Below are 12181 nucleotides of genomic sequence, written 5' to 3'. Positions count from 1 at the left end.
GACTGGTTCAAAATTGGGAAAGGAATATGGTAAGGTTGTATATTGTCACCCTGCTTATTTAACTCATATGCAAAATACATCATGTGAAATGCTAGGCTGGATGAATCACAAGCTGGAATCAAGATTGTCAGGAGAAATGTCAACAACCTGAGATATGTAGATGATATCACTCATATAGCAGAAAGCAAAACCCTTCTTGATGAGAGTGAAAGAGTAGAGTGAAAAAGTAGAGTGAAAAAGCTGGCTTAAAACTCAACATTAGAAAAATTAAGATCATGACATCTGGTTCCATCACTTCATGGCAAATAGAAGGGGGAAAAGTGGAAGCAGTGACAAATTTTATTTTCTTGGGCTTAAAAATCACTGTGGATGTTTAACTACAGCCATGAAATTAAAAGACACTTGCGTACAGCAGAAACCAACACAACATTGTAAAGCAATTAGGCTCCAATTAAAAATAAAAATTTTTTAAAAAGAAAAAAAAATGAGTTCGACAAGTCAAGGAAATCAGTAGACAATGCCCTGTTCCTAGATGAAACTAGCCGTCTTGAGATATTATAGAAAATTTAGATGCACCTGAGTTTGCTTTCAAGTGCATCCTGTCCTTTACATTTCTTCATTGTAAAATTTTCAGTAATGCATGTACAACACCTAGTGCAATGCCAAGGAAAGAGTGAATATTTGTTTTCCCTTCCCCGTGGGAACTTATAATCATAATTATAAGAACAACTTTAATATTTACTTTGAGACTGAGACTAACAATGAAAAATGAAACTCAATATCCCATCTGTACAATAGTGGGGGGAAGGAAATGATTAAAAACAAAGCCATTTTCAATCGAACTGGAGAATATTGTAAGCCACTTATAATTCTCTTCCATTTTTTCTGAAATACCACTTATTCTCTCTAGTTTTGAATCTCCTAATGATTTGCAACTGTTTAATATATTTTCATCTTTTTTATTTTTGCATTTCTTATACAAAATATGTGATACTACTGAAATTTTGAAGAAAAACCATACACAAAGATATTAAATCATGATTAAAAGATTGACTGAACTCTCTAATATTGTGATTAAAGCATGGAAGGGTTACAAATATTCATATACCTAAATATTTTTGACTATGAAAAATAATTAACCATGACATTGGCAATGAGTTATCAAGGGCCTTATATTTTTGCTTCTCTTTAAAATAGGCAAAGGAGAATTATTAGGGGAAGAATGATTTTACTGGCTCATAATTTATAGAAAAATGAATATAGATCAAATGTGTTCAGTAATTGTGTACAAAACGCTAGTCACCTGAAAATGAGATAGCTCTCTAGATCATCAGAAACCAAAGCACAATTTTTCACCTAAAAAGGGGATGGAACCTGTCCCAGTAGACTGGATTAAGTATGTCTGTTACTTGCTGTGTGGCTGTGGATCTTAAAAGAACCAAACAACTTTCTGTGATTTATTTGTTCATTTTTGAGATGAGTCAACTGAAACTATTCCTGAAAAAGGAACATAGCAACAAAGCCTTGTACTTTCCTTTCTCCTCAACCTCCTCACCATCTAATAAATTAGCATAAAATAAACTTGCAGTCATTCGTGGACAGACATATCCTGAGGCAAATGGATATATTTTTTTCCCTTTCTTCCAATTCCTTACAGACTGCTTTACTTGATTATTTTACTAGTAGTTTGACAATGACAACATGTGACATCAATTTTCTGTTGATGATCTTAGCTTCCTGGACAATTCGGATGATTTTAAAAAAATGTCAAATGGAAATTATCCATTGGGGTTATCCTTTTTCTCTTTTTTTAAAAATTGAAGTATATTTGATATTTCATATTATATGTTATAAGCATAGAGTTATCCACAACTTTTAAAGATTGTATTCCATGTGTAGTTATTATAAAATATTGCCTATATTCCCTATGTTGTAAAAAATAAATAAATAAATAAAAGACACTTGCTCCTTGGGAAGAAAAGCTATGACAAACCTAGACAGCACATTAAAAAGCAGGGACATTGCTTTGCTGACAAGGGTCTGTACTGTCAAAGCTATGCTTTATTCAGTAGTCATGTATGGCTGTGAGAGTTGGACCATAAAGAAGGCTGAGTGCTGAAGAATTGATGCTTTTGAATTGTGGTGCTGGAGAAGACCCTTGAGAATCTCTTGGACAGCAAGGAGATCAAACCAGTCAATCCTAAAGGAAATCAACCCTTAACATTCATTGAAAGGACTGATGCTGAAACTGAATTTCAAATACTCTGGCCATCGGATGAGAAGAGCTGACTCACTGAAAAAGACCCTAATGCTGGGAAAGACTGAGGGCAGGAGGAGAAGGGGGCGGCAGAGGATGAGATGTTTGGATGGCATCACTGATGCAATGGACGTGAATTTGAGCTAACTCCAGGAGACAGTGGAGGACAGAGGAGTCTGGGGTGCTGCAGTCCATGTGGTTGCAAAGAGTCGGATATGACTTAGTAATTCAACAACAACATTTCTTGTTATGGATATAACTTATTTTATTTATTCGCTCATCTGTTAATGGGTATTGAATTGGTTCCCAAATATTCAACTTTAGGCAACTGTGGATGTGCCACTACTGAAGGGTTGTATACAACTTTTTGTTCAAACTTCTGTTTTCAATTCTTTCGGATACGTGCCCGGGCATAGGATGGTATGGTCACAGAGCAATTTTAAGCTCAATTTGTTGAGAAAATACCAAGCTGTTTCCATAGTGGCTGCACTCTTACAATCACAATAGCAATGTACTAGGGTTCCAATTACCCCTGCATCCTCACCTACACTTGTGACCTTCCATTTTTATGATTTTGTTATCCTAGTGGGTGTTAACGGATAGTACCTTGTGGCATTGACTTGCATTTCCCTAATGACTCATGATGCTCGGTATCTTTCAGTATCTTACTGCTTTTAGCCAGTAAAATAAAAATTTTAAAGGGAGATTATATGTAAATGTAATACATTCAGAAGTAAAGTCAAATTTTTACTGTTAAAGACTATATAGAAATTTAAAGTTAAAAAGTCAGAGCAGAGTGGCGCAGCGGAAGCGTGCTGGGCCCATAACCCAGAGGTCGATGGATCGAAACCATCCTCTGCTAAAGATTTTGTAGACTCTTGAGCACACGTGGCCTCTGAGAATGTGTATTTCATAGGCTTCTCTGGTGGCTCAGTCGGTAAAGAATCTGCCTGCAATGTGTGAGAGTCAGGTTCGATCCCTGGGTCAGTAAGATCCCCTGGAGAAGGGAATAGCTACCCACTCCAGTAGTCTTGCTAGGAGAATTTCATGGGCAGAGAAGCCTGGCAGGCTGCAGTTCATGGAGTCGCAAAGAGCTGGGTGTGACTGATACTTTCACTTTAAAATTTGGCAGTATATGTGAGAGAATATGAAGTGATTACTTTGGCATGTTTGGATTATAGATATGATTTTTATTTCTTACTTTTTCTTCACTGTGGGTTTTTCTATGACAAGGTATAATTTGTGGGAAAAGAAAAACATTAATAAATATTTACTTATTTATCTGCCTGTTCTGGGTCTTGGTCGCAGTATGCAGAATCTTTATTTACAGAATGCAAACTCTTAGTTGGCGGCATGTGGAATATCGTTGGTGGACCAGATATTGAACCTGGGCTACCTGCATTTCGAGCTCTGAGTCTAAGCTACTGGACCACCAGGGCAGTTCCTCCCACTTTTCTGTTTTGTTTTTAAAGAAAAACATTTTAATAAGAACTCTGAAGGCAAAGAAAAACATATGCAATTTTCAGCTTAGAATACATGAAATATTTACGAATTTCATGTTATAGGATTTATTTCTTATTATTCAACCAGTAAGTCTTCTGACCCCAGCTTGTAGAACCCCCAAAGGGTCTGATACTAAGACTATCCCAGGACTCCCTGCCACCTCAGTGGGGCTAGTCCTGGAGCAGCCACTGTCCCAGGTGCTGAAGGAAGTGGCCCCCATTCCTGCCCCCTCCACCTTCTCTCACTGTTGAGGACTCTCTTCACCTCCACTTCCTAGAACGTCCTGATGAAAATGAAGTCCTGGGTCATGCTTCTCTGAGGGAAAAATTTTCTTTTTGGTCCTTAGCTTCAGGTCTGTTTCACAGCAGAGCAGCTTGTAACTGTGTAACAGATCTAACTATGGAGATTTTGAATTTGCTGAATCTTCTAATGGCAATTTTCTTCAACAGCAGGTTTCCGCATGTCCCCAAACTTCAGTATAACTTTTATGACTTTAAAGCATTTTAAATGTGAGAAAGTGATGCAAAAACAAGTGTGGAAATGAATGCACATTCAGTAGGGCTGCTTACCAGATACTGAGTCAGTCATTTTGCACAAGCTTTTTATAAACCTCCACAACATTGCAATAAGGTGGCTACTATTATGTAATAAAGGCACTGAAGCTTAGAGAGAGATTTTCCCCAACCCAGCCAAATAGCTAAAAATGGCAAACGTTTGTAAGGAGGGAGTGGTGGATACAGGGTCATCTGACCCTGACTGCATCTCGTTCTCTGCTTCACCTTCCTTAAAAAGTCATCTTGTCCTAATGATCCAGGATGGAGCTCCAGCTATCATAACAAAATTTGCCCCTATTCCCCCATCCTCTCCCTCCCCCTTCCCCCCTCCCCACCCGCAGGTTCACAGCCACACCCATCTGCCTGGATCCGTCCAGGCCCCAAGGGCCCCCTGTTGGGTCTCAATGAGGCTTGGGACAGACCTGAGCTCCCGGATCAGGATCCTGTGACCCTTGCAGTGGAAGCACAAAGTCTTAACCACTGTATCACCAGCGAAGTCCCAGATTTATTCCTTGGGATCTGCAGTGAGGTGTCTATGGTCATGGTGGATCTCAGGCCAGAAGGTGGGTGCGTCATTGCTGCCCTGTGCTCAGCAGCTCCATCCGCAGCCAAAGTCCGCCCTCCGCCCGCAGGATCAGCTCTGGCTTCCGGCAAGGCTCCTCCTCATCTGGCAGGATGCGGAACCGCAGTAGTGTGAGTGCCAGGACCACCTTCATCTCGGTCATGGCGAATGTCTGCCCGATGCAGTTCCTGTGGGCAGGAGCGGGGGTTCTGACTGCACCCGGAACCCTCACCTGGGCCCCATAGCACCCGGCCCACAACTTACACATACAGTGGTAGAGAAGGAAGCTAACCATGCCAGGAACCCCCGTGTGGGCTTGCATGTTCCCAGACCCTTGCCCACACTCCAGTCCTGAACTCAGACCAGAACACAGGGGAACCGACCCCTGAGCACACTGTGGACCCCTCCTTGTGCCCCCTACCATTCCCTAGGCCCTTGCCATTTTGTCTGGGGGAGGGGAGTCTTAAATTTTCCCCCTTCCTGGCCCCTACAGTTAAGCCTGGAATCTTAGTCCCAGACTCCTGCCTCCCACTACTCCATCCTCACCTCAAATGCCCAATGCCCTCACCTGGGACCTGCTGAGAAGGGGATAAAAGCCAGCGGTGACCTCCCCTTGATGTTTTCTGGCTTGAAGCGCAAGGGGTCATAGACCTGGGGGCAAGACAAGACAGGGTTACTGGGTGGTATCTCCCAGAACGTCCATCTTTAGAGAGGCAGATGTGTGTATAATGGGAGGGAAGTGATGTCTGATTGGCCAATCAGAATTCTGTAGTTGCCTTTGGGTCCCCCAAAGGGAATGGACAGGGATGATGGAGGTATGGCGTGGTGGAGGCATCACCTCAGGGTCTGGCCACACATATGGGTTGTGGTGGGTCCCGAAAATGCTGATGAGGCAGATAACACCTGTGGGAGAGGAGGACCAGTCAGAATTAGGTTCAACCTGCCTGATGGGCCCCCTTTCTGACCAGGAGCCTCATCCTATAGTCATTGTGAGCACCTTTGGGGATGACCCGGCCATCTGGAAGCGTGATGTCCTGGGTACAACTGCGGGAGATGACCGTGACTGGGGGGTGCAACCGCAGACTCTCCTTGATGCACATGGTCAGGAAGGGCAACTGAGCCAGGTCGTCCCTAAGGAAACCCCATGCCAATTATCTGGGGAGCAAAAATAGACATGCCACCCTCCAGCACTCCTACTGCCCTATAGAATCCCTTCTGTCTATAACATAATCACAGATGGATCAAATAGTGCCAAACCCATTATGTTGTATACATTAAATATGTACAACTTTTTCTTTGTCCATCACAGCTCAATAAGATGGTTCCTAAAAAGAAAGAAAAATCACAGAAGTACCAGACAGAATTTAGCCACGTATTTTTAGAAGCTTTTCTAAGCAAAACATCAAAGAACCAACCAAAAAGAAAGTTTACTAATTTGTTTAAAAATGAAATATTCTTTACGGTAAGAGAAAAACCAAAAAATGAGAAAGAAATAAAAAGTCAAATTCAGTGTTTACTCTTATTTATAACAGCACTAGGGATACTAGCTAATGAACTTAGAAGAGGGAAAAAGAGAAATGCCATTTGAAACATGGGGGTAAATGTATCATTTTTGGCAGAGAGTGGTTTTATACTTAGAAAACAAGAGAATTCACTGGAAAAAGTGAAAGTGAGAGTCGCATCCGACTCTTTGTGACCCCATTGACTATACAGTCCATGGAATTCTCCAGGCCAGAATACTGGAGTGGGTAGCCTTTCCCTTCTCCAGTGAATCTTCCCAACCCAGGGATTGAACCCAGGTCTCCCGCATTGTAGGGGGATTCTTTACCAGCTGAGCCACAAGGGAAGCCCAAGAATACTGGAGTGGGTAGACTTCCCCTTCTCCAGCAAATCTTCCCAACCCAGGAATCAAACTGGGGTCACCTGCATTGCAGGCAGATTCTTAACCAACTGAGCTATCAGGGAAGCAACTCACTGGAAAACTTGTACAAATATTGAAGATAAGACCCAGTAAGGGGACTGAATTCTTTTTCTTTATCCCCTTAATTTTGTGTAGTGATTTAAATTCTTAATAGCTAATATAGTTAGCTAGTTCCAAATTGGAAAACCACAAAACACCACCCCATGTCTCAGTATCACTCATTTCCATTCCTCACAGTTTGACTAGTGGTTATTTTTTATGTATCCTTCCAGGAGTACTTTTTTGCATTAATACTTATGCAGTATCATGCTATATACCATACACATTGCTCTGTATCTTTTTCGTGTAACAGTGTGTCAAGGTTTTCTTGTACATCTCTTGGGACTTGTGTCCAAAATAAGGCCTTTCCTACTCTGGAGCTATAAAATAATTTCCCCTGGTTTCCTCTAGAGCCTTTAAGGTTCCTTTATTTTATTATTTTCTGAAAAAAATATTTATTTGGTTGGTTTCAGCAGGTCTTAGTTGCATCAGATCTTTGTTGTGTCAGGCGGGATCTTTCACTGGGTCCATGGACTCTGTTTAGCCACGTGTGGGTTTAGTTGCTACTGTGCACATGGGATCTTAGTTCCCCAGCCAGGGATCAAACCTAAGTCTCCTGCATTGCAAGGTGAATTCTTAACCACTGGACCACTAGAGATGTCCCAAGGCTCTTTTATTTTTATTTTAAATCTTTGATTAGTGTATATGTTATTTTCTTATAAGACATAAGACCATGTTGAATTAACCTTTTTCCATGTAGCTCTCCAGTTGTTACAAGAGTTTTTATTATAAATGATCTTTCTTTGTCCTGTTGGTATAAGACCATATCTAGCACTTACAATATTCACTGGGCAAGAAATTTATACCCATAAATTATTAGTTTTTCTTTAGAAATAATATAATAGATGAAAGAAAAGATGGTGATGATATAAAATATCTGGAAGACATGTGAATGTCTATATTCCAAATGAACTTATAAATGTTTCTCAATCCAGATAGACTATATGTTTCACCATAGGAACAAGAGGTACCTAAGGGTTTGTTTAGCAAAAGCTGCCTAAGATCTCTATGCTAAAATTTTAGACTCTATTAAAAGCCTAAAGATTATGTGAATATCTAAAAATGGATATCCATTCCACACTCTGGAATAGCATGTTAATATTATTAAGTAATTTGTTTTCCACAAGCCTATCATATCAAATCCCAGCCTGGTCCATGCACACTGGGAGTGTCCTGACCTGGGACTATCTCCCACCAGGCTGGGAGATCCTGGAAGGCAAATACTGGGACTGGTCCTTCCTGAGTCTCCAGGACACACAATGAGGTGAGGAGAATTGGAGATGGCATAGAACTGGGGAGAGGGAGGCAGTTTTGCAGTGTTTCCTAAATGGGGAATGGATGGAAGAAGATGCAGATATTCCTGGAAAGGAGTTGAATGACTTTAGTCCTCAGGTGTTCCTTTTAAATCCTGGACTAAATAATATGAGGAATTAGTATATGAGGAAATAGAATGAAGATTTTTGAAAACATGTGACTTCAGAGAGAAAAGTAAAGAAGTGGAGGGAAAGTTCATTTACTGAATAGGTGCTCACTGGTATCATCTGCCCTCACACATTGTTGCTAGTTAGTGCAGGACTTTCTGTCCCCCAAACCTGCAGACTTTTCCCAGACCCTGTTTCTGGGATCTTCTCACATTCCCACTAAGAAATAAGGACAGAATTCACAAGAATATTTTCACTCTTCCAAAGCCAGGAAGCAGGGGATCAGAAAAAGGCCATGAAGACTTGCACTCACCATTCAATCTCTTTAGACTCACGGTCCTTCAGGAGCTCTTGCACCTCCTGCCGGCAGCGCTCCTGGTATTCTGGGTGTTTTGCAAGGTTGTACAGGACCCAGGAGAGGCCACTGGCTGTGGTGTCATGGCCTAAGGAGCATCCAGAGAGGCTTGGATCTCTGGTCCATTTCAGAATTAGAGTGTGGACAGCACCCTCACCTTAAGGCCCATGGGGGGATGGGGAGGGATGGCATGACCCAGTGCCCACTTGCCAAGTTCCTGGGTTGGGGGAGAGACCCATCTCTCTGTGTAGTTCCACACTGGGACCCTCACCTTCAAACATGAAGGTGTCAGCTTCAGCTCGGATGTCTTCATCTGATAATCCCTTCCCATCTTCATCCTGGAGAGAAAGCAAGATTCCCAGATTCACACAAGTTCTGAGGGCCCCCAAGCCTAAACTGAGACAATCTCTGAAGCTCCATTATCCATATAGAAACCCAAGCTCAATCTGAAGTCCTAGACCTCCTTTGCTCAGTACCACCAGATGCCCCACCCACAGACCTCCTCCTTGAACTCTTTGCCTCCTGTGGCATCCATGGTAAAGGGAATCAATGATTCATAAGTATTTTCATGTTTCTACATGATGTAACCTTGGTTACAGGATGACTGATGACAAGTTTACCTTAGAAGTAGAGATTAAAACCCATTCCTAATGCCTCCTGGAGATAGGAATGGGTTGTACACCTGTAGAACATGCAGACTTTGCCTTCTCAGTGAAGAGGTTCTGATTAAGCTCCCAAACAACCTCTTCTCATCTCTGCTCTGCTCTTGTCTATTCTTCTCTCCTCTCCACTATTTTCCCTTCCCTTCCACTCCCCTCCCTTCCCTTCCCTCCTCTTTCTTTTCCCATCTCCCTTCCCTCCTCGAACACAGGGAAGAAGGAGAAGTCCTGTGTATATTCCAAAGTTTAAAAACTGGAGGTAAAACCACTACAATATTGTAAAGTAATTAGCCTCCAATTAAAATAAATAAATTAGGGGGGATGGTCCTAAGATGGTGGATGAATAGGACAGGGAGACCACTTTCTCCTCCACAAACTCATCAAAAGATCATTTGAATGCTGAGAAAATTCTACAAAACAACTTCTGAGTGCTGGTGGAGGACACCAGGCACCCAGAAAGGCAGCCCATTCTCTTTGAAAGGAGATAGGACCAAAAAAAAAAAAAAAAAAAAGACAAAAAGAGAGACAAAAGAGTTAGGGATGGAGATCCATCCCGGGGTAGGAGTCATGAGGGAGGAAAAGTTTCCAAACACCAGGAAACACTCTCACTGGCAGGTTTGTGGGGAGTTTTGGAATCTCAGAGGGCAACATAACCAGAAGGAAAAAAAAAAAAAAAAAAACAACCCACAGAATATGCGCCTAACCGCAACTCCCTGTGGAGAAGTAGCCCAGACGCTTGTGCCTGCTAGCAGCGAGGGGGGCTGAACAGGGAGGCACGGGTTGCATGCTTAGGGTACGGACTGGGCCTGAATGCCCTGAGGACATTCTGAGGGAGCTAATGTGAGAAAGCAAACCAAACTGTGGGTTAACCAGAGAGAGAGAGAGAGAGAGAGAGAGAAATTTCCTGCGAAAAGCTCTAACCTAAGGCACAGCCTGGTCCACTCACAGAGCAAAGGATTGAGCGAATGTCAGAGGAGAGCTAGCTGGTTGCAAACTGGCCCCTCCCCCCACCAGAGGCAGAGAGGCAGGCGGGTGACAGCCACAGCCAGAGGGCAAGGGGCAATCTCGGCTCCAGAGATGCATCCTCCACCAAATTGTGGGCAGGCTCCCAGTTGCTAACAAAGTCTTCCTGGGATCCTGGACAGTTGACACCCGCCAGGGGAGTCACAGCCTGAGATCGGCTCTGCAGAGGAGACACATGGCACACCTGAGATGGCGCTCTCGCTGTGCACCCAGGAAACTGAGTGGCTAAGACTGGGGAGGTGATAAGACGCACCACACACCTGAGACAGTGCACTCACCAAGCACCTGGTCGCCTGAGCTGCTCGGACCCTGGAAGCGCACAAAACACAGGCCCAACCAAGTCTGTGCCTTGGTGGAGTACCTGAGAACCTGAACATGAGCAGCTTAGACCTGGGAAGTGCACGCAACCCAGGGCCTTCTTTGGACAGTTCTGCTGTAGAACAACCTGGAGCCTGAGCAGTGTAGACCAGGAAAGCACATGTGCCGTGAGTGGGGGCAAAACCAGTGTGGCTCAGACACTGCGAGCACTCCCCACATACACCAGTGATATTTGTTTGCAGTGTTCCTCTCTTCCCACAGCACAACTGAACAAGTGAGCCTACATAAGTGAACATCTTAGCCCCCTTGTATTAGGGCAGAAATTAGATACTGAAGAGACTTGCAAACAGAGGAAGCCAAAAGAAACAAAGAAGAGGGAACTGCCTTGGAAGTGACAGGTGAAACAGATTAAAACCCTGTATTTAGCATTGACTACATTGGAAGGGGCCTATGGATCTTGAGAAGAAGTATAAGCTGGAACAAGGAACTATCTGAAACTGAACTGACCCCACACTGTTCTCAACAACTCCAGAGAAATTCCTAGATATTTTTTACTATTATCATTTTTAAATTTTATTTTTAAGTTATTTATTACTCCTTTAATTTTTATTTTTATAACCTACTATTACTTTGAGGAAAAAAAAGACCCTATTTTTAAAGCAAATTTCGTGTATATATATATATATATATATATATAATTTTTGTGATTTTTTTAATATTATATTTTTGAGAGTCTAAATTCTACTCTAGATTTTTAATCTTTGCTTTTTGGTATTTGTTATCAATTTTGTATCTTTAAGAATCTCATCTTCAGTAACCATTTTTACTTAGAAGTGTGATTACTGGCTTGATTGCTCTCTCCCCTTTTGACTCTCTTTTCTCTCCCCCATGTCACCTCTATCTAATCCCTCCCCCTTCTCTTCTCTACCTGAATCTGTGAATCTCTTTGGGTGTTCTGGGATGTGGAAAAGACTTAGGGAACAATTACTGGCTATATTTGTCTCTCTCCTTTTGACTCCCCCTCTTCTCCTCCTGGTCACCTCCATCTCCTTCTTCCCTCTTCTCTTCTCTATGTAATTGTGAACCTCTCTGAGTGTTCCAGACTGTGGAGAACACATAGGGAATTGATTACTGGCTAGACTGCACTCTCCCCTTTTGATTCCCCCTCTTCTCCTCCAGGTCACCTCTATCTCCCTACCCCCCTTCTATTCTCCATATAGCTCTGTGAGCCTCTCTGGGTGTCCCTCACTGTGGATATTCTTTTACCATTAACCTAGATGTTTTATCATCAGTGCTGTATGGATGGAGAAGTCTTGAGGCTACTGTAAGAATAAGACTTAAAGCCAGAGGCAGGAGGCTTAAGTCCAAAACTTGAGAACACGAGAAAACTCCTGATTCCAGGAAACATTAACCGACAAGAGCTCATCCCAAAGCCTCCATTAGTTCAGTTCAGTCGCTCAGTTGTGTCCGACTCTTTGCGACCCCATGAATCGCAGCACGCCAGGCCTC

General features: G+C 42.6%; 1 protein-coding gene and 1 non-coding gene across 12 annotated transcripts in view; one reads left to right on the top strand and one right to left on the bottom strand.

The window, feature by feature from the left end:
- The first annotated feature begins 3047 nt into the window (after positions 1–3047).
- TRNAM-CAU (transfer RNA methionine (anticodon CAU)) lies at positions 3048–3119 on the top strand. The gene has a single exon. It is a non-coding gene; the product is annotated as a tRNA-Met (tRNA).
- A 657-nt stretch (positions 3120–3776) lies between these two features.
- LOC147368219 (cytochrome P450 4F2-like) overlaps positions 3777–12181 on the bottom strand; it is a 31484-nt gene continuing 23079 nt past the window's right edge. For 5 of the 11 annotated variants that reach the window (XM_086408706.1, XM_086408707.1, XM_086408709.1 and 2 more), the window contains 6 exons: positions 8944–9010; positions 8631–8760; positions 5874–6007; positions 5715–5779; positions 5445–5527; positions 3777–5064 (listed from right to left, as the gene is read on the bottom strand). In XM_086408706.1, the coding sequence (XP_086264832.1) occupies positions 4887–5064; positions 5445–5527; positions 5715–5779; positions 5874–6007; positions 8631–8760; positions 8944–9010 (657 nt within the window). In that variant the 3' untranslated portion in view covers positions 3777–4886. Of the gene's footprint in view, positions 5065–5444; positions 5528–5714; positions 5780–5873; positions 6032–8630; positions 8761–8943; positions 9011–12181 lie in introns of those variants that run through there. The other 6 variants (XR_015166545.1, XR_015166544.1, XR_015166543.1 and 3 more) reach the window with 6 other exon arrangements.

Source organism: Bos grunniens, chromosome 7, assembly GCF_055505025.1.
Source record: "Bos grunniens cultivar Pamir isolate PY7600 chromosome 7, Bosgru_T2T1.0, whole genome shotgun sequence".
Lineage (NCBI taxonomy): Eukaryota > Metazoa > Chordata > Mammalia > Artiodactyla > Bovidae > Bos > Bos grunniens.
The sequence above is the reverse complement of the archived record's forward strand: the minus strand, read 5'-3'. Positions and strand labels throughout refer to the sequence as shown.